Raw genomic sequence first — 26,989 nt, forward strand, 5'->3', positions numbered from 1 at the left:
TAGCACGGGCACTGTTAGGAAATGACATATTAAGTGTCCAATACTCACACACCAACACACATTCTATACCACTTATATATTCAAGCTCACCATCTCTTTCGTTTTCTTATCTGATTTGTACCTATACCTGTATCTGTATCTATCTTTGAGCAAAACACAAGAATAAATGTAACGAATTCATCAACAAGGCCTATAGTCCACAAGTGTCCTTAAATATCGACGGTGAAGGTCACCAAAATACTGACCACATTTGTGCGAATCGTCCCATGAAGACGTTGATTTGCTTATTTGCTATCAATTCCATGCTGTAGTAATGAGCAATCGACCCCCCCCCCCCCCTGAAGGCCACCCCGCCCTAATTAGAAGGTTATACAATGTGTGGCTAGCACCTATTCGATTACTATTCGTCCCCCAAACCGGACACGTACAAAGTAAAGCACAGCTACCGGTTCCCCCTGCTGTTTTTTGCTCTTTTCTTGAAGTTATTTCCCAAAGGTGCAGTACATTTTAAGGGAATCAATGTCATGAGAATGATCATTTTGGTGAGCACATCTCATGCATGGTTATCATTCAGAGGTGGTCATTGGGCTTAGTTGACCTAATCTAAATGAAAACAATCTGCTAACCGGGCTCACAAAGGCCCATTATGATTTCACCCGGACACAACCCCGGATATAACAGTCCACCAAGGTGATTTGTGGGTTGAACCCGACCCACCAATTCAGTAACTTTTGTGACTTTTTTTTTCTGAAAAACTACCAATCCCAAGTTCACAATGAATTACCCAAATAGTGAGCCACATAATGAGCATCATTTCTTATTTGAGAGGTTCGCCATCCACTAACTTCAATATTAATCCATTTCTAATCAACAAAACCCTTTGAATCTGACTACATAATTTCTTACTTGCCCAAAAAATTAACCAATACCACTGCTGCATGCTTTCTTGTTTCTTTTCATACTAAGCACTAATAAACAATATCCCACTACCAACAGAAATGAACCTTTTACTTGGGGATAGAGGGAGTATAAGATCTAAGAATGATCTAAGAATAATTCTGTAGGAGTTAAGGGAAGCACATATCATTTCACAACAGGTATTATACAAATAGTCGGAAAAGAAAACAAACTATACATGAGTGCTCGTACCTGAAGTTTGTCAAGTGAATATAAAACGGCAAGGTGAGTAGTATGACAAATATAATGAGGCTGAAAGAATGCATTCATGACCCACGGTGCCACCGATCTGAACAAAGCGCTGCCAGGAAAAGCTGAAAACTAAGCAGCATTTTTCCTCCTCTCAAAACAACTCTGACACATGCTGATTCCATAAGGTCCTATGAATCTATGATAATGTCTGAGAAGTCAGAAAAAGGATGAACTATAGAGACATGAAAGGAACAAATCTAGCCTGAAACAGTTATATATTAATGTAGAGAAACGGTATCAGGATCTGTACATTTGCTAAATAAATTGCATCAAAACCAAACATCAAGATGCAAGTGACACATAGATTTTCATGGCCCTCTGTTAGCTGCTCTCCAATCTCTAATGTTGTTTAAGTTGGTGAGACAATACTACAACTAAAATCAACCTTATGTACACAATTTGTGACTTATACAGATATTTTGACTAAGATGATGCTTGTATCACTTCACCTGTTTCATCACATGCAATGGGAAGATGTATACTGAGGTCATCCAAATTGGGGTTCCCTACAATAGTCAGTCCATGTTCATTCGCAAGATGCAGAAGGCAGATGAAACATAGGTGAGGGGAAATATCGTGAGTTGAAGCAGCTTTGCATTCATCAGGAAAAGCATTTAATACATATCTGAAAGATACAGCATCTCCATGCAACTCCTGCCAAAAAAAAAAAACACATTATCAGGATGCTGAAACGAAAGCAAATCTACTGTTGCCCTGGCTGAAAAGATGATGCACCAGACTTTTGGAACATGACAAGAGAAAAGGTGTCCTGTCTAATAAATGAAGAGGGAGATGACAGTATAAAAAAGTACACAAGTATATCACATAAATGAGAGTTTATTTTAGGACATAAACTTAGGGCCTGTTCTCTTACGTTGAAATTCAGTTCAGTTCAGTTCAGTTCAGTTCAGCTCAGCTCAACTCAGCTCAGTTCAGTTCAGTTCAGTTCAGTTCAGTTCAGCTCCTAATTTCCTTCTCTTATAAAATATTCAGTTCAGTTCAGTCAATGAGAACAGGCCCTTAATCAATACTATTAAAAACTAAAAAATGTCCAGCAAAACACTTGCATTGATTTATGGGAGTTAAGACAAGTGTAAAAATGAAAAGCGGAAGAGGGATAGCAATCATAGCATTAAAGATCATATCATCTATAAGTAGTATGACCAGTATGATTGCATTCTCTGGCAACTACAGATAATAAAGGACTCAATGCATATATAAAGAATTAATGCTCGATATATCATTAAACTAGTAGAGCATATTAAAGTTCCATGTGATGATTTCCTAAGATGGATGAGAAATGGTGTCCAACAGAAAATTAGGGGTAAATACAGCTTATAGCGAATCTAAGCTAATTTAAAGGAAGTCATGTGTGATCAATCCTATACAATCAGCCAAAAAAAAAAACAGTTCAAATGCATATGCAGCATAAGATTATGTGTTTGACTGCTCATCATTAAAATTGACACTGCCATGGAAATATGTTTGATTAAAAGGAAAAGCTGAGCAAGCATTTCACTAGCTATGTCAACAAAGGTAATACTAAACCTCAATCATTGACATGGTAGGTATAAATCAGTTATTCAACAAATTCATCAAATAAGAAGTGACATTTTTCTTTAAAGAATTGGAAACAGCAGCCATTACTGCATTTGCAACAAGTATGGTATATTTACAACAAACGGATCAATCAAAATCAAGTCAATCAGTGCATTAACTCCCCTATAATGTTGAAGTCTTAAAGAATGATGAAAACCAAACCAGGATGGTTCAATTACCATTCCAATTTTCATTACAGTATATCCAAGGGACATTTTCCTATCATAAATAAGTAATACTTTTTCTCATAAGCATGTCAATTATATGTCATCAAGTATTTAAAGCATGACATATTTACCAAAACTAATAATCCAGTTTCATGTTTTATTGCTTTACACCTTCTACTGGTTGATGGATGCTAAAAACCAGCAAATATCGTTAGATTGACACTTACAATATATTATAGTTTCAAGGTTATGAACATGAAATGAACTCCACAGGACATGCTTAAGCCAATGTTGAAGTTGAAAGGAATGTCAAATGGAATCACATTGTTGGTTAATACTTGGACAATGCGAACTCTCCTCCATTTTTGTTACCATGAAAAAAAGTTCTCTATGACCCTACCACACAATATATTCTATATCATCAAAAAGCCAAACAAAGATCTAAAACCCGCAAATGATATTCAGGGAAATTATAAAGACCAAATTTACTCAGGATAAAAACCATCATGTCTCTAACATAGGGTACCAAACATCCAAGTATATTCTCATAGATCAGTACTCACCACTTCAGGAGTCCGAATAGATTCTTGCACACAGGTCCAAAGTGTCTCCTTCAGCAAATGCACATCAACTTGTTTTGAAGTTGTGTCATATTCAACTTCAATTTTATCAACCTAGTTCATTATATTACTCGTCAGGACAGCGAAAATTAAGAACTCCAAAAGATTTAACATCCCCAAGCAGATACCAAGTGGTAATTTACATTATTAAAATATACAACTGACCAACAACTTTCAAGTTTCAAATACATTGCAATTGATCGCAACAAAAAGCAGATATGTCTAACTGAGCTAACAGCTAAGGCAACACAGAATGAAAAGAGAAGCATAATATTACCTTGCGAGGTTCAGAAACAAAGGTGTCATCTTCTGCATCTCTGTAATTGTAATCATTGTCTGGGCCATCAACTGTAATTTCATGGTCCCATGAAGAAAATGTACTATCCACATCATCTACTTGCTGCAAAGAGTCAGGCCCTAAACACACAAATAAATCAAAAGGTTAATCAGAAAATGTCCCATAAATAACTAAGCATGTGTAACGTCAAATAATTGACACCTTGCACCACTTGGATTGGCAAAACGCAAGGTACATGCAGTAAGCGCTTGGTAACCTCAGACCTCATTGAATAAGTGAGTATCACTATCTATCACATACCAATAATCATGACTTTTGTCAAGTCCTAGAGTAGTAGCAGCATCAATTGGAATAGCACTACCCAAAATATATGTTAGTAATTATATAATTTGGAGTTTGGACTAACACGAGTTTCCAAGACTTTTAAAAACTGCTTTAAATTACAAAACAGCTTGAAGCACTTTAAACTTTCATTTGGATTGACAGACCAAGAATAGCAGAGGGAAATTTTTTTATCAGTGCAAGTTCATCAAATCATAATACGAAGTACTTTTCAGGACTACAACCAAGTGTAATGAATAAAGACAGCCCTCCAGATGGATTGATTACCTACAAGAGGAGGCAGTACAAGAATCATTTAGGTGAGCTGTAGTGAAGTACAGAGCAGCAGATCAGGGAGGAAAAGGACAAACGATCACAATTGGACAGCAAGGGAGTAGGATCCTTTTGGCAGCTTTTGGGATTGGAGAGCTATGTAAATATAAAAAGGGGAAGGGTAGCAAGAATATGCAGCTTGTGTATTGTAGAGCGTGGTAGCCTAAAGTTACTGTTCAAGATTGGTGGCCTCAAGCCACTGTTGTAATAATTTCCATTTGTCAATCAACCAAGCAGCCTTTTCTATTCTCGAAAACATCTTCCTTATAATTTTTACTCAGCAAAGAGTTACCAATAGTAGTAGTTCGTTACACCAAGATTATTTGAGACTAGCCAATTGATACATATGAACTGCCTCAACTCAGTCATGCAGACAAATCAAATGGTAAGGTCTAGGAAAATTTTGTTACCTGAAACCCTTCTTCTAATTTTCCCAAGGCACTGCAATAGATGGACATACAATTAATTAACTACTCCATAATAGACATAATAGATTTGCATAAGGAAAATAAAAAAAATCTAAGTCAGTAGCGGATATAATTAGCTGATGTCTTTCTTCACAGTTCATAGACTTCATACTCCATGTTACGTGAAATATCAATGTGTGAAATGTAAGACCTTATCCACCGGCGAAAAAAAAAACACACACACACACACACACACAATCTAAGATCTTGCAAAATTACTGCACTGAACCAAGATGAACCATCAACCACAGTTTCTTTAATAACTTGGTAAATAACAATAGTCTTAAATGATAAGCTGTCCTTTGATAAATAAATGAACTATTACACAATGCATTAAGGTAGAAATTACCCAGGCTTAAGGAAATGAATACATTTTTTATACATACAAGACAAGGACTGAGCTGGAATCATCATTTAAATACTTTTTTCTTTCCAATTAACATGATGTAAACTATAACCTCAATTTCCTTTACAAGTTCATTTTACATATAGTTAAATTCAAGATTAATAATTAGTTTCAGAGGGGGGGGGGGGGGGGGGTAACTTAAATTACCATGACATTTGGAAGAAGAAATAATTTCACAAGATCCTCCGGTTGATAATGGCAATCATCCGGAAGTTTGTTTGAACAGAAAACTTTTTTACTTGGAAGAAGCAAAGACTTGGGATTTTTCACAGGAGCACATGGATCAGGCACTTCCTCATCCAAACTTCTAGTGAAGTCAATATCTGATTCCAATGAACTTTTACGTTTTGGTCTCTTAGCAGCACAATTTGGCCTGCTGTCATGAGCTGAAATAAACTCTTAAAAAAAAAATTTAGAGATTAATGTTTAATTGTCTGTGAAAAAAAAACACACACACACACACAAAACAAAATAGTCATCCAGCAGCCATATCAAAATTCAAATCTAACCTTCAGGTTTTGAATATGTCCAGTGGTCAGGTCCAGCCCATGCATTACGTACTGACTTACATCTCAATCCTTTGGAAAAAAGCCATGCAACATTCTCAATGTTGTCTCTCACAACAGGTTCATCAAATATAAAATGCACTGGTTCCTAGGAATATAAAAAAGAACCAAACAAAATTAGAGTCTTATTCCATTTTCAAGGAATTAGCTATTGACAAACATGAGTTTGATTATTGAAGCATGATATATATGACACAGATAATCAATCAATCAAAGCCTTAATCCCATAAGTGGGGTCGGCTACATGAACCATAAGTGATTATTCCGAATAGGAATATAAAACAGATACTCTAGAATGCAAATGAACAGTCTAAATTTAGAATGATAAATCATACTTTATTATAGTTTTCAGAAACATCTGCTTCATGATAATGATTTGCAGACCATGCCCCAGAATCATCACAAGAACCGCCATCGGACATAACCCCCATATCCTCAGTTGCATCACTGGTACCAAAACATTCCTCATCCACATTGAAATCAGCTTTATCTGAATCAATTACATTCCCATTGGCAATGGGCTCAGCACCACCAAATGTCGTTGATGGCAAGTCAAGCTGCTTCATTAAAACTCCAAGGCTAGGAGATACATCTTGCTTCTGATGCAAGTTTGCCGCCATTAGCTCAATATATTCTGTGCAAGGAAGAAACCAATATAATAACCTGCTGGACATGTAAGAAGGGACTCCATCAAAGTTCTTAAACTGACCTTTAGCAAAAGAGACATCAACCAGATCAGTAGCACTATCATTTGTGGGTAATATGCACCTTGCAGGGAACTCTTGGGAATCAAACAGTACCCTGCACCCTCCATACACTCCAAGATTACATAGAAGGAGACCCTTAGCCCCACCTTCATCAAACTGTGCAGACGTCTGATAATACAGAGGATCCACTGCAAATGCAACTGAGGGACCAGAGGAACATGGATGCTCAAAGTTGGAAAGAGAGAGTACATGTATATAAGCGTGTATCGTGAGAGAAAGAGATAAATCCCACATTACCATCAAGCTTCTTAGCATTCAAAGTTTCAAAGGATGATTCCACTGTTGACAAAGGTGAAACCTGTATGAAACCATAAATAAACATTTCATAAGACTATACCAGGAAATTTATACCTGTAAGTTGACCCCATAATCATTGAGATATGAAAAAAGGAGCGCACAACCTTTCTCTCAACTTCCTTCACAGGATGCCTGCCTTCCTCTCTCTTTTTGCTGATTATATCTCCTCTAATTAAAGTTTCTGTCAACAACTACAAAATCAGGAAGCTGACCAGAAAGGAACATGTATTGCACCATCTGCTATTTAAGGAACTGCATAATAGTTAAAACTTAACCAGTAGCATAAAACTTCCTTTCACTTTGTCAACTCAGGTAATACTTTTTACTAAAAGATCAGGCTTTTCTGGATACATTAAGAAGGTCATCAAATTATACTAATGAGGTTATTCACTTGTGCCTATTAATAGTCTAACATAGTGCATGCTAATTTTTTCCAAAAATGCATATGGACTAGCTTGTACTATGCTACTAAATTGTAAGTGGACACATAATGACATGCCTCCCACCATTCACAATTGTGTCGCCTTTATTATTAAATAAATATCGAACCTTCCACATCTTCTAGACCGGCTCTGCTTATACCATTCAGGACTCTATAAGCATCAGCATGCCATGCATCCACCCTCACAGCATAAATCTTCACCCCAGTTTCCAGAGTGCAACTTGCCTACAGTAATCAGAAGTTCAAACTTCAAAATACTACATCAAAGCCAAAACAAAAAATACTTAGCTTTACATTTCTATTTGACAGACGCTGTCAAGATATAATTGCATTTAGAGATGATGATCATATTTTCAAGTACAAAGAATCACCTCAACAATAAAGTTCTCATCGATTTATTGCATCTACATTCAGCAATAAACACTATCTGTTTATCAACAAGATGAATAGATCATGATATTACAATTTGATTGATAAATTCGATTACGTGTACCGAAATTGTGATTAAGAGGACATCACTTGCCAATGACATGACAACATGTATCAACAGATTACTTCATCTGTGGAAAGTCATCTCCACTCTTAAGAGGAAAATATGAGGAAAATAATTGGGAGTCTCTTCCATCTTAAATCCACTTCTATGTGATTTGCTTGACTTATTTCATTCCTTCTTTGCACTTGTACATGAGATTAGTATTTCTAAATCTAAAAAACATCTACTTAATCACAGCATAAAATTAAACTATTGAAGTTTGTCTCAAGTAGTTGTTTTATAAGCATATAGCATCGTGATACTATGCTACCATGTAGAGCTAGATATCTACTTGTTTACAAAACCTAAGGAGTAAGCTATGGGGAATCCTTACCTACCTTTACCACCTTTGACCCCTTCACTTATATATTGACGCGAAAATTTATATACTATGGAAAAATATTTTCAATGGAAATCATAAACTTAGGTTTTTTCTATTTGATTTCACACCAAAAAAATATAGAAATGAAAGAGAGATACAAAGAAAAGGTGAGCAGGCATGTAAGGCATGGAGTGGAAAATGTAACATTCCTACCTTCATCTAAAGAAAATAACTTTCTCATAAAAAAATATACAAAGGAAAATAGTAAGATCAAAGTTTTGTGGGAACAGATTTTACCCGAACCAAACATAATCTAAATTATATCCATACTATTCCCTTTAAAATATTTCTCATAGTAATAACATATATGATGTGGTTCTTTTAAAATAAAATAAATAAATGAATAAATGAAAAAAAAAAAAACATATATGATGTGGTTAAACAATAGAGGATTAGAGGTTTTAACGCATCAAAAACATTTGTTCCCTTTGTTTTGAAAAAATAAAATAAAATCCTCTAACTTAAGAAAGATACTTGTAATACTTCATAGTAACTTTGCCATATTCTATCTCCTAAATTTCTTCAACAAATAAATGAAACAACACAACGAGTAATAAAAGACGATAATGTAAAAGCGATTCCATACAAAATAGTTGATTCTAAGCCAAGTACAAATATTAATTTGCTTAAGCCTTAAAAGCACAAATACAGTCGGGATTCGATACTAGGTCTTGTTGTAATTTTAAGCACTTCCTATAATATCCACAAGATAAAAATACATTGCCATATATATGTACACACACAGAAAGTTATGAAATTACTAGTGCAACCCTAAATATATACGAATGAACAAAAACACGTAAAAAGCTGTTAAACTTTGTTTCATTTCTACACTTCAAATTTGTTATATTCGAGCATTTCAACACAATTTAGAAATAAATAAGCAATTAACCTTCTGGAAATTGGTTTCAGCGTTGTTGTTTTCTGATTCAGCTTCAAATCCTTCAATTATCTCACTAAGATGATCAATCAACTTCAGCTCCCACGTATTTTTCTGATTTATTTTCTGCAATTTCCAGAAATCAAAATCAAAATCCAAAGAAACTTTCTCATAATTTAAACAAAAAAAAAAAGGGAAATTTACAGGAAGTTACGTTTTCACTGGCAAGCTTAACGCAATTATGGAACAACTCCATAATTTGATGGCGGTCAAGGCAAGAGTCAGAGGAGAGAGAATTTCGAGAAGGATGAACTTCGACAGGCTTCCGACGGAAAGCAGCGGCACGATCGGCGCGTGCGGCGGCGCGTTCGCGTTGATCGTCGTTGGAGCCGAGGAAATACGGGCTTGTAGGAGCAGGTATTGGTGATTTTAGGTTCGGATTTGAAATTGAATTGGGGGTTAGGGTTTCCGCCATTGTTACACCTTACACAGCTTCAGAGGAGAGAGATGAACTGAAAATGGTGTGGTTTTTCAGTTTTTGATGGGATGATGAAATGAACTCGGTAAGACGTGGAAGGAAGATGAAACGGTGCCGTTTTTTGTGTTTTTGGAGGGAAAGAGAAACTTGTTACATACACTTGAAAATAAAATTAAAATTTAAAAGACGTTACAAAGGAAAGGTCAATACTCAAGAGGGCGCCCCCATTGATCTTCAAGATAAAGTGATAAACGTATTATGTTTATCTTGTGTACAAATCGTCATTTGGCCATCCACTTGCTATGCTATGCTGTGCTGTAATATTTTGCGTTGTTGGCGACAAGTGGTATAACTAAGGCCAGCTGTATATTAACTCTGTTTGTGGCTACTCGTCGCATTTATGTTACAACCGAATGATAAAGGTTACGGTGTTTGTTAAGACTGTTTGCCGTTACCGTCACATTCTATTAGTCACCTTCATGGCTAGTGTTAAGTTCAAAGTTCAAACTTCAACCAGAGTTCAAGCATACCTTGAAGATCTGAAGCCGTATCCTTTGATGGTTGGCAAGACAAGGTAGATCCTCGTTGTGGTTTGGCTTCAGGTACGTCGATCATACATCGATCATTTGTCGATCATTGTAATTTTGCTTATTATCTGAAAAAATACACTACGGATGATAAATCGTTTTTTGTCTATTTCAAAAAATTAAACACAACTAAAAATCTATTTCGCTGATCTATCTGTATTTTTTGTCTATCACATCACGTTTAAAACTATATTATGCGAGTGATCTATTGCATCGAGTTGATATACTTTTGATATGAAGCTTGTTTTTTTTGTTATATGGGCTATCTATGTATAGTATGAATACTAGCTTATGGTTGGATCACGCTTAACTAGTATTGTGTGGTATTCATATTAGATCGTGTAACGAGCAGTAATGAATAAATTTTATTGGGTGTTGGGTGTTAAGAGTGTAGCTGTAGACCAATGTACCAGCATACAAGCTCTTGCTGAATTTGTAGATTAGAAAGTCGTGTAACGAAATTAACAGATCTTATTGAATATATATATGAACAAATGCATCTGATTAGGAATGTGTAATATTTTGGTTTGACATACAATTGAAGATTTGAAGCATATATGAATCATGTGTTAAATTTGGGAATTGTATGTGATACTCCATACATACGGTATTTGTACCTTTGTGATCGTTTAATCTTTTAGATACATACAAACTGAAGCTTGATTTAAACTTTTGTTTTCAATGCTTCAATTTCAGGGATACCCTTGCACTCCAATGGGGGATTGTGATGTGTCTCCCAAAGTTGATAGTGTTACTCATCTAGGTGTGGCTGACAAGGGAAGTGGGGTTAAGTGTTGCGATAAAAGTGCTGAGCAACATGATCATGTTGATGAGTGTGCAGACTTGCACGGTGGTATAATTATTCCATACGTGGAGGGACAACCACCTCCGATTAGTCCTGGACCGTCTCAATGCATTAGGAAGCAATACTTCAAAACAATTGAGACTGTGCAAACGGTTGTATCTAGCAACCATGTCAGTATAGTATCTTATGTGGAGTCTCCTAAGGTTGGAATGGTATTTAAGAAATGGCAAGACGTAGAAGCTTACTACAAAGAATATGCTCAACAAATGGGATTTGGAGTTACCAGAGTCCAGGGCGTGTACTCTAAGGGTGAAGGGAGGGATCGTATTGCCACGACTTGGAGATGTGAGTGTTGGGGGAAACCTGATATAAGGGCTCTAAGGGAAGCAAAGAAGAGGGCAAAGTTGATGGATGTGAGTGGTTCAGGCGGAGTAGTTGATGGCGTAGTTTGTGAGAATGAACTAAACCGACGGAAGAGGAGGTCCAAAAAATGCGAATGCAAAGCAATGATCTATGCTAGTATCAACCGTGACCGCAAGTGGGTAATTAAGAAGGTAGTGTTGGAGCATTCGAATCACACACCAAGTCCAAGTAAGGCGAAGTTGGTTAAAGAGTATCGCATGAAGCGTTTCACTTCAACAGTTAGGAAGAAGTTATTACATTTCTTTGATGAGGGTCTCGGTTACTCAAATTCATGGATGTTTGGCACCAGATGAAGACGGAACTGACAACTTGTCATGGACTGTCAGTTCCGTGAAAGACCTTGAGCATGAAGTGTACAAGGAAAGATGTTTGAGGATGGTGGGTGGAGATTCAGCTGCGATGATGATGTATTTCCAACAAATGCAATCAGATAATCAGAACTTTTACCATGCACAACGTCTAGATGATGAAAGTCGATTGAAAGATGTTTTATGGGTGGATGCTCATAGTTGTGCTGCATATGAAGAGTTTGGGGATGTTGTTTGTTTCGATGCCACCTTCTTGACGAATGAGTATGATTTTCCATTTGTGAACTTTGTAGGGGTAAACGTCGTTTGGCACACTTTTGTTCCTGTGAATACACTCCGTATAATCCCATGTGGCAAGCAAGCACTGTCAGCCAGGTGGAAAATACAGAAATGCCCTTAATAAATGATTGAAATGACGAAAATAACCCCTTGATTTGCAAGTTAAAGAAATCTTTTTGATGAACTTGTATTTTCCGAGTACTCAGTACTCCGTAGTCCATACTGTATTAAACTTTCCACGTCCCTATATAGAATTGAGCACTATTATTACAGATTAAACTTAAAACTTTTTTAAAAATTCAAAATTACTGTTTATATATATTTTCAATACAAATTCAGTAATTTCTATATATTTTATTCACATGATTTACATTTGATTGAATTAATGATGGATGAATATTGTATATACTACTATTAAAATCATATTGAACTAATGCGGGTTTAAATCCTCTGTCCCATTTTTCATGTTCCATTTGTGTTCCACTTAATATCATTGGTTGTAATAATTACAAGGTCCCACTTCTCAAATTTTAAAAGGCAAATAAATATTTTAAGAACCAATCATATTTAGCGGAACACCAGTGGAACACAAATTATGGGACATATGATTTTCTCCCTGTACGAATATATTGTACATAAAAAATATGCAGCTTATGTATTAATTAGAAGTGGATTAACAAGAAAGTAGTTTTTTTTTTTTTTTTTGGGTATTACTAGTACAAACGATGAGTTGAAGCTTAGCTTTTCGCGCGGTTGATGCATTTTGCGGCTTTCTGATGAAATACTCATACATGAAGTATTATTTACCAACTGTTAGATTTCGGGAAAACTCCTTGGGTTGGAGTGTGTACCATTGAATAATATATATAGTGTTACAATACTAGTCCTAATCTCGTTAGGAAACCTAGTACGATAAGAATACAAACTATATCACAAAAATATACAAATATATCCTACTCTGCGACAAATATTATAATAATCCTATAATATCTATCACACCCCCGCAGTCGTAGCGGGAGGAGGGCGTACGCTAAGACTGGACCTAAATTCCAGAAATAAATCTCGTGGTAGGCCTTTGGTGAAAATGTCTGCAAACTGATATCTAGTAGGAACATGCAAAACCCGAACTTGCCCCAAAGCAACCTTTTCTCGAACAAAATGAATATCCATCTCCACATGTTTTGTGCGTTGGTGCTGTACCGGGTTGCCAGAAAGGTAGATTGCACTGACATTATCACAATAAACAATAGTAGCCTGCCGTAGAGGACAATGTAACTCAAGTAAAAGATTACGAAGCCAACATGCCTCTGAGACAACATTCGCGACGCCTCGATATTCCGCTTCTGCACTCGACTTAGACAAAGTATGCTGACGCTTAGATGACCAAGACACGAGGTTGTCCCCAAGGAAACAACAATAGCCCGATGTGGAACGTCGGGTATCGGGACAACCTCCCCAGTCAGCGTCAGTGTAAGTAATAAGTCGATGAGAAACAGTCGGATATAAATGTAAGCCGTGATCAATGGTACCCTGAATATAACGCAGAATGCGTTTCAAAGCCTCAAAGTGAGGTTCCCGAGGATCATGCATAAAAAGACACACCTGTTGTACCGCATAGGCAATATCCGGCCTAGTGAAAGTGAGGTACTGGAGAGCACCTGCTAAACTGCGATACAAAGTCGGATCCCGAAATGGTGGTCCTGCATCTGCACTAAGTTTTGACTTAGTGTCAACTGGAGTAGCTGCAGGTTTACATGAGCCCATACCTGCACGCTCTAAAATCTCCTGTGCATACTTTTCCTGTGAAAGTAGCAAATAAGAGGGAGTACGGGTTACCGCTATCCCTAAAAAATAACTCAATGGACCCAAATCAGTCATAGGGAACTCAGTTTGCAACTGAGATATGATCCCTGCACGCAACTTGTCAGAAGAGGTAGTTAATACAATATCATCAACATATAGAAGCAAATATGCCATTTCATCACCCTGCCGAAAAATAAACAGAGAGTTGTCACTCTGAGAGATGACAAAACCCAATTTGATGAGAAAATTTGCAAAGCGTTGGTACCAAGCTCTTGGAGCTTGCTTCAAACCATAGAGAGCCCTGCGGAGTCGACAAACATGAGTGGGTGCTTTCTGATCAATAAAACCCGGAGGTTGGTGCATATAAACAGTTTCCTGCAAGTCACCATGTAAAAATGCATTTTTGACATCTAATTGATGTATCGACCACTTTTTAGCCATAGCTAAACTGAGAACAGTGCGAATAGTGGCCGGTTTAACTACCGGACTGAAAGTCTCATCACAATCTACACCAATTTCCTGCGACCTGCCATCACATACAAGACGAGCTTTGTGCCTCTCAAGGTCACCATTAGACTTGTATTTATGCTTAAAGAGCCACATACAGTTAACAACATTCACCCCCGCAGGCCTAGGCACTAATTCCCATGTCCCTGTTTTAATTAAAGCACTATATTCATCATTCATCGCCGCATTCCAATTATGGTCATTTAAAGCTTGTTTATAGGACTTTGGAAGTGGTGATTTATGATGATGGGGACCCGAAGGTTGAACGGTGAGGTTACAATATTTCGGGTTTGGCTTAAAAATTCCCCGTTGACTACGGGTGACTCGGGGAGAGGGAGGTGGTGGTCGAGTGGGTTGTATGGGCAAAATGCCACGCATAGGTGGCGGGGTGTAAGCACTGGTGGGTGTGGTGGCGTTGGCGGCCGAGGTGGGTGTGGGCAGTGGGGTCCGCAGGCTACCCGCGGCTGACGTTTGGCTGCCGCAGCCTGCCTGCGGAGTAGCCTGTTGGACAGATGCTGCTGGGCTGCCAGGGGAGTTGGGCTGCAAGGTAGGTGGGCTGAGTGGGCGGACAGGGGCTGCTGGGCCCATTGCTCCGGTTTGTGGGCTGACAGATGGTGTTGGGCCATTTTGTGGTTGAGGTGTGTTTGGGCTTGGGTTTTGCGTGCTATGGAGAGAAGGGTGCAGCAAGTGAGGTGAGGGAGAGTCATCACCTAAAAAATCATAATCTTTGCTACGATAATGAGCTAAATTTCGGAACGGGAAAGTTGCTTCATCAAAGGTGACATGACGCGATATGATTATTTTATTGGTGGTGAGATCAAGACATCTATACCCTCTATGGTCGATAGGATAACCCAAGAACACACATGGCGTAGATCTAGGAGCTAATTTATGTGGAGCTGTAGCAGATAAATTAGGAAAACAGAGGCACCCAAAGACACGGATATGATCATATGAAGGAGTTTTTCCAAACAAGGCTAAAGCAGGAGTATTGTGTTTAAGGGCTTTTGTTGGCAAAATATTTAAGAGATAAGTGGCCGTTTCAAGAGCATAAAACCAATACGAAGGGGGGAGAGACGCATGAAAAAGAATTGTACGCTTAATATTATTAAGTGTACGAATCATACGCTCGGCTTTGCCATTTTGTGAGGATGTGTGTGGACAAGAGAAGCGGAAAAGCATTCCATGGTCAATACATTTTTGCTTAAAAGGGTCATTATCAAATTCCCGACCATGATCACATTGAAAGCATTTAATCTGACGTTCAAATTGGGTTTCAACATAATTTCGGAAATTAATAAAAGATTGAAAAGCTTGAGATTTGTATTTTAGAGGAATTGTCCACACAAAATGAGTATGATCATCTAATAAGACTAAATAATATTTGTGACCTTGAGAACTACGAATAGGAGATGTCCATAAATCGGCATGTATAATATCAAAAGCACAAACAGTAGTATTATTAGAATTGTCAAAGGGAAGGCGAGTATGTTTTCCTAATTGACATGAATTGCAAAAAGTGGAGTCATGCTCCTTATTACAATTAATATGATTTTTAGACTTAAGATAGCTAAAAACTTGAGCTCCAGGATGTCCTAGACGGCTATGCCAAGTAGATGGGGAGACAACAGTGAGGGAGGTAGCTAGACAGGTTGATGGAGTGGACTTGGTGATTTTGACTGGATATAAATCTCCCGAGCTATCACATCTCGTTATTATTGTCCCCGTACGAAGATCCTTCACAGAAAAACCAAAAGGATCAAACTCAATAGACATGGAATTATCAGTGGTGAATTTACGAACTGAAATAAGGTTCTTTATGAGTTTAGGTGCTAGGAGGACATCACGTAAAATAAGAGGTGTTTTAGGATGTGGAATAGTGCCATGACCATAACCTGTTACTGGAATACGATGACCATTGCCAACTAAAATATGATTTTTAGTGCTTAAATTAAAAAGGGGCAAGAGATTACCAGCATTATTTGTCATGTGAGATGTGGCACCCGAATCCACGTACCACTGATTGTCGGGATTTGGAAGAGTCATTGTAGAGAAGGAAGATGCCAAGTCCGTAGGAGTCATGGGCTGCCCATATTGGGCCGCGTAGGCCTGCTGAGGTCTGGGCTGCCCAAGAATGGATTGTTGGTGCTGTTGGACAGGGAACGGTGCTGGCGGCCTGGCCCATGTGGCCTGCTGGGCCCATTGCTGGAAGCTTGCCCACAACTGCTGCTGCGTTGGGCTTGAAGAATTGGGTGGAGTGGTCTGGGCTTGGGCCTGTTGGTGCTGCTGGGTCTGGCCACGACCCCTGCCTTTGCCCTTGGGTTTGCCACCCCGCCCCTTACTGTTGCTGCCACGCCCACCGCCACCACCACCCCTGCCCTGCTGCTGCGGTGGTTGCTGCTGTTGGGCGGCTGCCGCGGTGGTGGTGGTGGTGGTGTTATTGTGTTGCGCTACAAAAGCTTGCCCGGAATTTTCCTTAGCTGATTTTCTTGACTCCTCTAACAAAATTCTTGATCTTGCTTCATCAAATCCGGGAAGAGGGCGAATTTGAGTGATGGATTGAGCCACTCCATCATAGTCCGAGTCAATTAAACCTGCACAAAGACGAAGAACCAAAGTTCTCTCAGATACGGGTTGTCCAACATTAGCAAGTTGGTCTTTGAGTTCCTTCAATTTCTGACAATAAGAAGACACGTCTGGAAAATTCTCAACAAAAAGATTGTTAAATTGATTTTCAAGGTATATAGCACGAATTTCACCATTATCTTGAAAAATATTAGCGAGCCTATCCCAAGTCTCTTGTGCCGTAGCATTCTTGTACAACACTGTGCTTCGTAAGTCTGCAGAAATTGTATTATAAATCCACTTTTTCACAATTGAGTCAAGGCGGTTCCACTGCGCCGAGGTGAGGTCCGTAGGACGAGGTGATTTTGGATCTATATGGTCGATAACATTGCAGGAATGACAATGAATCTCAAAGAGTTCAACCCAACTACCATAATTCCCTTTGTCACGATCAAGAATTTCCGGGACCTCATTCTTGATATTGCTAATAGAATTAGCAGGGTGGTAGTCATTAGAAGGTGGAGGAGGAGGAGGAGGTGTGGGTTCAGCATCATCCTTGGCCATTGCTAATTATGCCGAAACACTATGTTACTGGAAACCAAAAGAAGGCTAAAGACAAAAGAAAGTTGATGTTGCAGCAAAGTGGGCCAAAAAGGTAGCAATTTAGTGATGAAAAATACCACGAAGGATTAGAGTTTGCGGAAGAAACAAAGAAAGGATCGGATTTTTTAGAAAAATTAATTTTGTGGAACCCCAAAAAATCTAGGCTGTGATACCATGTTAGATTTCGGGAAAACTCCTTGGGTTGGAGTGTGTACCATTGAATAATATATATAGTGTTACAATACTAGTCCTAATCTCGTTAGGAAACCTAGTACGATAAGAATACAAACTATATCACAAAAATATACAAATATATCCTACTCTGCGACAAATATTATAATAATCCTATAATATCTATCACCAACCAATAATAAATACTTCAGTTTTTGTTACAACGTTTGTACTTCGTAATATCTATGAACTATATAGGGTTAAAATGAAAGAAACTCGTTGGATAATGTTTTTAAATACTTGTAGGTGTTCATCGAAAATAAATGTATGGACAAATAGGACAATACATAAAATAGTAACTGAATCAACTAAGTAGTAATTAATAGTCTAAACTTGAGTAGCAATTCCTCGAACAATTTGCTTGAATAGTCCCTTGTCCATGACTCTGTAGGCATGTTGAGTCATATGAACTCCATCCCAACTAATTAGCTTAGATGGATCACGACAGACTAGAACTCCGTTATTTCCACACATTCGAGTGATGTTAAAATTGTATTCGTTGTCAGTTGTCACCTATTCCACAACATGTCTTTTGTACGTCATCCTTTTCAAACCCTGCATAACGATAATTAAATTTATTAGTTTTATTACGTCTAATACTTTAAAACATGGCTAAATAATTGATTTCAAGATCAATATAAGATTATTACTAACAATTGAAGTGGCATTTTGAATGAGTCCCTTCAATGCGTTGAAATAATCAGCATAGACAATTGCAACATTTGGAAATTGTGTTTGAAGCTCCTTAAGATATTTTGCCTATGAGTTTGCAAACTCCCTCTTTGTTGCGAGTAAAAAGAAACGGAGGAATTATTTTATTTTGTTGTATTTTTGAGTGGAATAAAGAGGGGTGATTTCATTTTTGGTAACAGAGTAATACATACTTGTGGTGTATTTTATTTTTGAATGGAAAAAACAAAACAGAGTAATACATACTTGTATGAAAGTATTCAATCTGTTTATGGGAACAGGTCAGTAATTGAGCAATAATCAAGTATAGTAGACAATGTAAAGCAGAAGTAGCATATGTTGAATATCAAACTAGTGTACATTTAGCAGAACATAATTTTATCATTACACCCATAATTCAATTTTCAAAACGCACACATTACTGTAGTATAAACATGCAAAGAAAAATGCTGATTTTTCAACTATCTACAGATACATAATACAACACCGTTGACAGGCTTTGAGCTAGGTCACAACACCAACACAGTCAAAAGAATTACAATGTCACTATACTTCATTAGATTCACACCACAGGTTTACTACATCTTTCAGTTTTTTGGCCAAGGCTGCTGAGATCAAATGTTGCACTTGTTTCGAGCAGAAACTGATAATGTATGCCGGTGATTATAGTGATGCCTATTTAGTATTGCTAAAAATATCACACCGGATGAGTATAAGGTCTGAAATGTTAAACATCGTCTTCATAATGTATGCTTTGACAGTCAGCAATGTCAGCTACAGCCTGCATTATTGAGATTGACATAAATATATTAACAATATGTTGCATATAGATTAAGCATCTATCTCTGCGTAGAAAACCACAGTATTTTGACTGATCGAGAGGTTATGCTGCTTCTATGCTCAGACAATTTCTCTGCCTGCCCTCTTTACTATGGCTGGTTGGTAGCCAAGTGCTTGGCTGGTCAGGCCAGCTGTAAAGTATTAGAATGCATAACTGCGTATCCCAGGATGAAAAAACCATAAAAGTTCCATGTTTCAAACAAGCTTTGATGTTGAGTTTCAGAAATTGATGAGATGGGGCAAGGATAGACTGCTTGCTTGAGGAAAGCAAGATAACCTACACTAGTTACAAAATAACAAAATCCAACTTCACCCAATAGAAATGTCAAAATTAGGCAAACATGTTGACAATGTTAGCTAGGTGCCTAGGCAACAAAAAACTATATAACAAGAGGCTTAAACTTTCACCTGTGTCCTGGGAAGAGACAGGAAGATGTATACTTAGGTCATCCATATTTGTGCAGCCTTCTATCCTCAACCCGTGCTCATTAGCCAGATGCAGAAGGCAGATAAAACATAGATGAGGGGATATGTCACGGGCCGCTGCTGCACCACAATCATCAGGGAAGGTGGCTAATACTTGGTTGAAAGATATGGCCTCTTCATGAACATTCTGACAATGTAACACAGAACAGAATCAATATTTTAAATTCAAAGCAAATTCAAAACAGATCAACATACCTGCCATCAAATTAAGAGCTGCAAGGCAAAATATGTTTGAACACTCCTCTGGAGTTCCCCCCCCCCCCCCCCCAACAACAGTTCTCTCCTGGGACCTAACCTAGCCGATTCATACACAGGATCTCTTCTAATTCAGATACATGACCACATATCAAGAATGACCAAGAAAGTAAATGAACATTTTGGATACTTTGTTTTGCATTTAAAAAACAAACATGTACATCAGCTTTCAGCTGAGATACAACTCATACAACAGCCCAGACACCACTCTGTAACCAACAGCTCTACACATCCCCTCATTACTACTCTCATTCTTATTCTTCTCTTTTTTTTCATTTAATATTTAAAAAAAGGGGGAGGGAGGAGGAGGAGGGGGGGGGGGGGGGGGGGGGGGGGGGGGGAGGCAACAATTATAATTGTGTAACGTGGATATGTAATTTGTATAAAGCTATCCTACAACAAAAGCACATGGTAGTAAAGGCTAACACAATCCATAGAATGAAGCTAAATAAGTGTGTACTCACCGTTTCAGGTGCTTGAACAAACCCACCTATGTGATCCCAAAGTGTCTCCTTCAGCAAATGTACATCAACTTGCTTAGCCGTTTTATCATACTGAACTTCAATTTTGTTAACCTGAATTTGGACATACCTGATTAGAGCATGCTTGTGGAATCAAATAGAGAGAAACTATTAGGAAATCACTTAATCTATGCCCATGAGGCCATGAAACAAACCAATACAGATATCAACCGAAAGGAATTAGTATGAAATAGGTGACATAATTAGAAAAAACAATTTCATCCCTAACTACTAGATAGTAGCAAAAACAATCAGACAAAAACATGACCCACTTAGCGCAAGTACCAAGATAACATGAATAATTCTGGGACACCAACAGATTTTTTCCTTCATAAGATACACCTTAAAAGTGATAAGCCATAAACAATGGCAGAAATTGAGCTCAGACAAACCTGGCGAGGTTGGGAGATCAGTATATCTTGTTCCTCTATATCACTATGAGCATCATTATCTGAGCCACTATAAGCACTTTCATTGTCCCATGCAGCAAATGCTCCACTAAAACCACCTCCTTCTTCCCAGGACCCATTATCTTGAAAAATGATGACAAGGAAAGAGAAAAAAAAAAACAAAAAAGCATCTTCAATAACGTTATGAAGTGTCAATACCTATGAATAATTTTGTTAAACATCATCAAATGTCAACATCACTGCTCATGCACAATACAAAATGCCTTGATTCATGAAAACACGGGATTAAAAGTTAATTCAAGAATCACTTTCTCAATAGAAGTGCGTAAGACTAGAACCCCTTGGAGATTCCAGGATTTTATAGCTATATCTGTACCCATAAATTACATTGGAAATTTTCAACATTATGAAGTAGGAAGTAGGATGGAAAAACTAAGTGGCCCCGGGGTAACAATGCACCCATATCACTTATCTCTAACTGTGAGAAAGATTGTCGTTCATCTTACCAAGGTTTGGTTCACTATATCCAGAATGAGGAAAAAAATATACTGAGAGTGGTGGAGAGCTGATAAAAACTGACTTGAAAAGAGAGGAATGAACACAATAAAATCAGATTTGTTTAGTGTGCTAAAATCCCATTTCTTAATTACATAATTATTCAAACTGAAAGAGTTAGAATCAGAAAAATGAGGTTAAATTTGTACTGAATTATGGCTCAACAGATTACATAATATAGGAGGTGCTTAAGTGCAAGTGTGTAACTAATAATATAAAAGAAACAACCAAAAAGAGTAAATAGCCAAGTTATATGAAATAGCATAAAGATAACCAGAGGGATTCAAGGACATATTGTACACTGAAGTGACAAACTGACAAAGGAGGAGAGGGAAATAGATGAGAAAAGATAAGCTGAATATAATTTAATAGGTTATACCTGTCACTCTTCTTCGTCTTCTCTTCCCAAGGCACTGCGATATAAAAGAAATTAAAAGAGAAGAATCAACCTTAGAGGAGTTACCACAAAACGGTTCTACACTTCTATGCTTCAAAAAGATTACAATTTACAACACAACCCCTAGGGTCCCCTACAGTCATAGCTCCAAAGACAGAAGAATTGACAGTACACAAGGATTTCTCAAGGGAAATGCTTTAATTTGCTGAAATACATTTTAGTGCAGAAGTATGTCCCATTTAGTCCATTATACAACAAACAAATTTTTAAAAGGAAAAAAAAAGTCTACTAATTCAGCTCAAATGTATACTAATTCAAAACTGCACTGCATCAAATATAATGCAAAAGATAATTTTAAGCAGATGAACAGCAACACAATCTATCAGTCCAATTACCTGAGATAACAAGCTATACATCCATTATATTACCTAATCTGATGTACTAACACAAAATCACAAATGAAACTCTTATTGAGCTGCTGTCAGGGCCTTTTATTTGGCAACTTAATGACAAAAAAGAATTTACTAAGATCAGCATATAACAGCAAAACTAATGCTCAAATATTACAACCACCTAAGAATATGATTGGCTGAGAACCCAAATTCACCTTCTATTAAGATTACAATTGATTGACAACACTTCTAATGCTCAAACAACCACTTTTCTTCATATTTAATTCATTACATTAAACAAAAACAAATCAATAAAAATATAGACCAGCTTAACTGAGATTGCAAAACTTTTCACCTACTAAATCAAGCATAAGATGTCTATAGACTCCAAACTTGACCCAATAATCCATATATATTTATCATATTCAGTTAAAGTTTCCATAAGGTTTTTCTTTTCCAATACTGGAAAGAAAAGCGGGAAAAAAAAAAAAAAAGACACAGCAACACATTTTCTAATAAAGAACGCAGGTACATGTCACCAGAGCTCCTTCATGACATCACTTTAATTTTATGTCAGGTATTATAGTAGCTCCTGCATAGTTTATGTGTCTGTCCAATTATGTCTGATTCATTTGTATGTTTTTTTGAGGTCTTTTGTTGGGGGATAAGTTTGCAAGGCTATCTTCATTGGTGTACCTGCCTTTGTTCCCCTTCATACTTCCTAACAGGATAACTGAATTGAATGGATCCTTCTTACCCCCCCCCCCCCCCCAATTCCCACCAAAAAAAAAAAAAAGAAACAAATACATATATTACCATCACATTTGGAAGAAGAAACAGTTTCACAAGATCCTCGGGATGGTAATGACAATCCTCTGGAAGTTTGTTGGAGCAAGGCACTTTTTTGGCAGGAAGTAATAAAGACTTGGGATTTTTAGGAGGTGCAAAAATATCAGGCACATCTTCATCCAAAGGTTTTGTCAAATTGATATCTGCTTCTGAAGCCTTTTTCGTTTTCTGCCTCTTGGCTGCAGCAACCAATTCACTGTCTTGAGCACTAACACTTTCCGTACCTACAGCTAGAATTAAAGCTAAGTCAACCTTCTGCAAAAAGCACAGATCAATTGGGTAGGGGGGAAAAAAGTGAATAGGGAGTTTCTCGACTAACTTTTAGATTTTCGGTACTTCCAATGGTCAGGTCCAGCCCATGCATTATTAGTTGATGTAATTCCAGAAACCCCCAAAAGAAGGGAAGCAACATTGTCAAATCTGTCATATTCATCAAATTCGCTAGACATAGAAGGTTCTTGTTCCTACAAATCCAATGATTTCAATTTACAACATAAATACATTTAATGTATAGTAGTCAATTTTGGTAAAATCAGAAATATCCAATACATTCCATGTAAAAGAAAAGGAATAAAAAAAACAATTATGTCAAAACTCAAAAATCTGATACCAAGTTATCAACTAAGCGTGACAAAATACCTCATACTGATTATTCAAGTGCTGATCACTGATGTCAAAACCCTCATCAGCATGATATGCATCGTCGTTATGATCAAATGAACATGCTTCAGCATGATCATATGAACCGTCATCTAGTTCACAGCCTTTATCATCGTCTGCTTCATTAACGATTGTAAACTCTGAACCTCCATTCAATTCAACTGTGACATCATCAGCTGCATCAGCATCACATACAGAGTCCTGACTGCTCTGGTATTGCCTTTGTTGCAAACTATTATCATCAAGCTGCTCCGCTATCGCATTAAAAGTAGGGGATATATCTATCTTTGTGTTCATGTTTGTCGCCATCTGGTCAATGCAATCTGTCAAAGACCAAGAGTAAATTATTTGACCAATAGATGCAATGAGAAACTGAATAATTTTCAACTACTTACCGCCAACAAAAGAGATGTCGATAAGATTGGAAGAATTAGCATCAGTAGTTGAAGAAATGCACTTTGCTGGGACTTCTTGTGAGTCAAAAAGTACTCGGCACCCTCCATAAATTCCAAGGTTGTTTAGAAGAAGACCCTTTGCCCCACCCTCGTCAAATTGCGCAGTTGTCTGGTGATACAGAGGGTCCACCGCAAAAGAAACTAGAAAACAATAAAAATGTGTATATCATAAAGCAAAGTGAGAGGAACATGGGCATGAATAGACAAAAGGGCATCTATGTCCATTACCATCAAGCTTCTTGACATTCAAAGCCTCAAAAGATGATTCCAACGTTGACAGAGGTGATAACTGCAAGTGCATCCATTAGCATGGGATTAAGAAATAAACCCAACACCATTATGATGAAAATGAAAGATAAACATACTGAAAAATAAATAAATAAAAACCTTCTTCTCTGACTCTTTTTTGGGCTGATCACCATCTTGCTCATTGCTTTCACTGTCTCCTGCTAAAGTTTCTGCCCAGCCACCAAAATATCATAAAACATCAGACCAAACAACAAGAGGAAAACCAAGTGTACAAGAATTGATCAAGATGCTACCTTACAAAAGCAAACTGAAACACTTAAGGTCTTTAGCAAACAAGTGATCTAGAATTAAGGTGCCAGCAAGCCAAGGCAACAATTACCTCAGCACAATAAATCTTATCCTTATATAAGTAATCACAAATGAGAAAACAATGCTACCACTAATACAGGCATATATGGAAAATACTCAATTCTAATGTGACCACTAAAAAAAACCTTTGCTTCTCTTGCATAATAACAACCATCTTAGCAATGTATAGCGCATTAAGTTTTACACATGCCAAACCTTGTTGATCTTCAAGACCAGCTCTACTAATTCCACCAAGGACTTTATATGCTTCGGAATGCACAGAATCTACCCTCAGTGCATATATCTTCACCCCAGCTTCCAGTGTGCAACTTGCCTGCTCAACAATGATAGAGATTTAGAAGTTATGAATGACAATTAAGGAAGATAATATAATTTTTTGGTTAAATAAAATGTTATCCCCAGAACCACTTATATTAAGGAAAACTAGATAAATCCTAATTGCTGATAAAGCTCATTCTCCGTGACTCAATGCCTCTAATCGCCAATGAATCCTTTGTTCTTATTACAGATAAGTAAAACCACAGAGAATTACATGTAGATAAAACGACAGAAGAAAAGTATAAGTATACATACAATCATCAATGAACACAATCAAACATCCATCATCCAAGACAATTCCACAAGGATCAAAACAAAGAATGCTTGACATGCATACCAATGTCAAACTCACATATTTCTCACTTGATTGTCACAGAACGTCATCTCGCTCATAGGCATAGCAAACGGCACTGTATACAATTTGCAGAAATACTTTGAAAAGAATCGTCTAACCTTTTGAAAGTTGGTCTCAGCATCATCCTCATCTTCAACTTTGATAATCTCACTGAGATGATCGATAAGCTTCAGTTCCCAGGTATTCTTCTGATTGATTTTCTGTATTCCCAAAACAAAAATAACAATTCAATTAATAACATAGACCAACTTTGGTTCATACAATACCCTTGACAAACAGCAAAAAAAAACAAAAAAAAAAGGGGGGGGGGGGAAACAAATTGATATCGAAAACAACTCTAAGAGCGCATATTATGATTTTTTAGGGCTCCTAAGTCCTAAGTATCAGCTTGCTCAATCAGAATATAAGATTTTCCAACATAGAGTAAAATGGCACAAAAAAATTTCAACATGAACCAAAAGGTTTCTTCGTTTCAGTTTCTACAATGTCCCCAAAAAGCATATGTTCAAAAAAAAATTTTAAAAAAAAATCTAATTTTTAGTTCTTGACATGAACATAATTCCTTAACTTCCAACATAAATTCCCCTAAAAATAAATAATTACAGAAAACCAGCGTCTTTACTAAAATCTCATGAAATTAATCTACAAAAACCAAGCAAAGCAACAGCATATGAAATAGAACTCAGAAATTGAGAGAGGCTAGCGAATCCAGTACAATAAGCTACACCAATTCAAGCCAAAAGAATAAAAATAAAATCCCTGAAAGTAAAACAAAAAAGGGCAATTGAATTTCACAAATTGTAGTTCAATATAATCAAAGAAATTAAACTACACCAATCCAAGCAGACACCCAAAAATTACCCAAAAACACTAGAATTTCAGGTATATAGCAGACAAAAACTTCGAAAATGGGCGGATCAAAAAAGGGAAAAGAGAGCGGACATTTTCACTGGCGAGCTTGATGCAATTACGAAACAACTCCATAATTTGATCACCATCAAGGCAAGAATTCGAGGGAGAAGAAGGAGGAGGACAGAGAAGATCATCTTCGGCGAGTTTACGGCGAACAGCGGCGGCGCGTGCGGCACGTGCTTGAGCGCGTTCAAGTTTGTCGTCGTTAGAGCCTAAGAAGAAGGGGCTAGTCGGCGATTGAAGGCGAGTAGAAATTGAAGCTCTTCGTTTTTGTAATGGTGGATTTGGACTTAGGGTTTCCGCCATTGTTGAAGCTTTGAATTTGCTTTTTTGTTCTGTATTTGAAGAGGAGAGAGAAAAAGGGGGGAAGATGGGGTTTTTGAATTCTGGGGAAATTGAAT

At 37.4% G+C, this 26,989-nt stretch overlaps 2 protein-coding genes across 2 annotated transcripts; both read right to left on the minus strand.

Moving 5' to 3' along the window:
* Positions 1–1,119: 1,119 nt before the first annotated feature.
* On the minus strand, positions 1,120–9,942 carry LOC145605202 (condensin complex subunit 2-like). Its single transcript, XM_081661240.1, has 13 exons — positions 9,501–9,942; positions 9,299–9,412; positions 7,600–7,717; positions 7,155–7,231; positions 6,991–7,051; positions 6,696–6,893; positions 6,322–6,620; positions 5,930–6,074; positions 5,568–5,806; positions 4,958–4,988; positions 3,873–4,012; positions 3,539–3,649; positions 1,120–1,863 (listed from the first exon to the last, which is right to left on the minus strand). Exons 1-13 carry the CDS (start codon positions 9,759–9,761, stop codon positions 1,633–1,635), a joined length of 2,025 nt encoding a protein of 674 aa, XP_081517366.1. The 5' UTR covers positions 9,762–9,942; the 3' UTR covers positions 1,120–1,632.
* Positions 9,943–18,902: 8,960 nt separating this feature from the next.
* On the minus strand, positions 18,903–26,989 carry LOC145605038 (condensin complex subunit 2-like). The gene is made up of 14 exons (XM_081661048.1): positions 26,619–26,989; positions 25,775–25,876; positions 25,199–25,316; positions 24,773–24,843; positions 24,614–24,674; positions 24,326–24,526; positions 23,910–24,253; positions 23,590–23,734; positions 23,238–23,500; positions 22,012–22,045; positions 21,060–21,199; positions 20,611–20,721; positions 19,814–20,018; positions 18,903–19,346 (listed from the first exon to the last, which is right to left on the minus strand). Exons 1-14 carry the CDS (start codon positions 26,892–26,894, stop codon positions 19,336–19,338), a joined length of 2,082 nt encoding a protein of 693 aa, XP_081517174.1. The 5' UTR covers positions 26,895–26,989; the 3' UTR covers positions 18,903–19,335.

This window comes from Chenopodium album, chromosome 22 (genome assembly GCF_948465745.1).
Source record: "Chenopodium album chromosome 22, dcCheAlbu1.1, whole genome shotgun sequence".
Classification (NCBI taxonomy): domain Eukaryota; kingdom Viridiplantae; phylum Streptophyta; class Magnoliopsida; order Caryophyllales; family Amaranthaceae; genus Chenopodium; species Chenopodium album.

Excerpts from the sequence above, each read along its gene's own strand:
- LOC145605202 (XM_081661240.1), bottom strand. The coding sequence starts at position 9,761 with ATGGCGGAAACCCTAACCCCCAATTCAATTTCAAATCCGAACCTAAAA. Across the intron at positions 6,894-6,990 it reads GAATGCTAAGAAGCTTGATG|TTGCATTTGCAGTGGATCCT; the intron begins GTAATGTGGGAT and ends CTGGTCCCTCAG. Across the intron at positions 6,075-6,321 it reads TTTCTGAAAACTATAATAAA|GAACCAGTGCATTTTATATT; the intron begins GTATGATTTATC and ends TTATATTCCTAG.
- LOC145605038 (XM_081661048.1), bottom strand. The coding sequence starts at position 26,894 with ATGGCGGAAACCCTAAGTCCAAATCCACCATTACAAAAACGAAGAGCT. Across the intron at positions 24,675-24,772 it reads AAAAAGAGTCAGAGAAGAAG|TTATCACCTCTGTCAACGTT; the intron begins GTTTTTATTTAT and ends ATGCACTTGCAG. Across the intron at positions 24,527-24,613 it reads GAATGTCAAGAAGCTTGATG|TTTCTTTTGCGGTGGACCCT; the intron begins GTAATGGACATA and ends ATTGTTTTCTAG.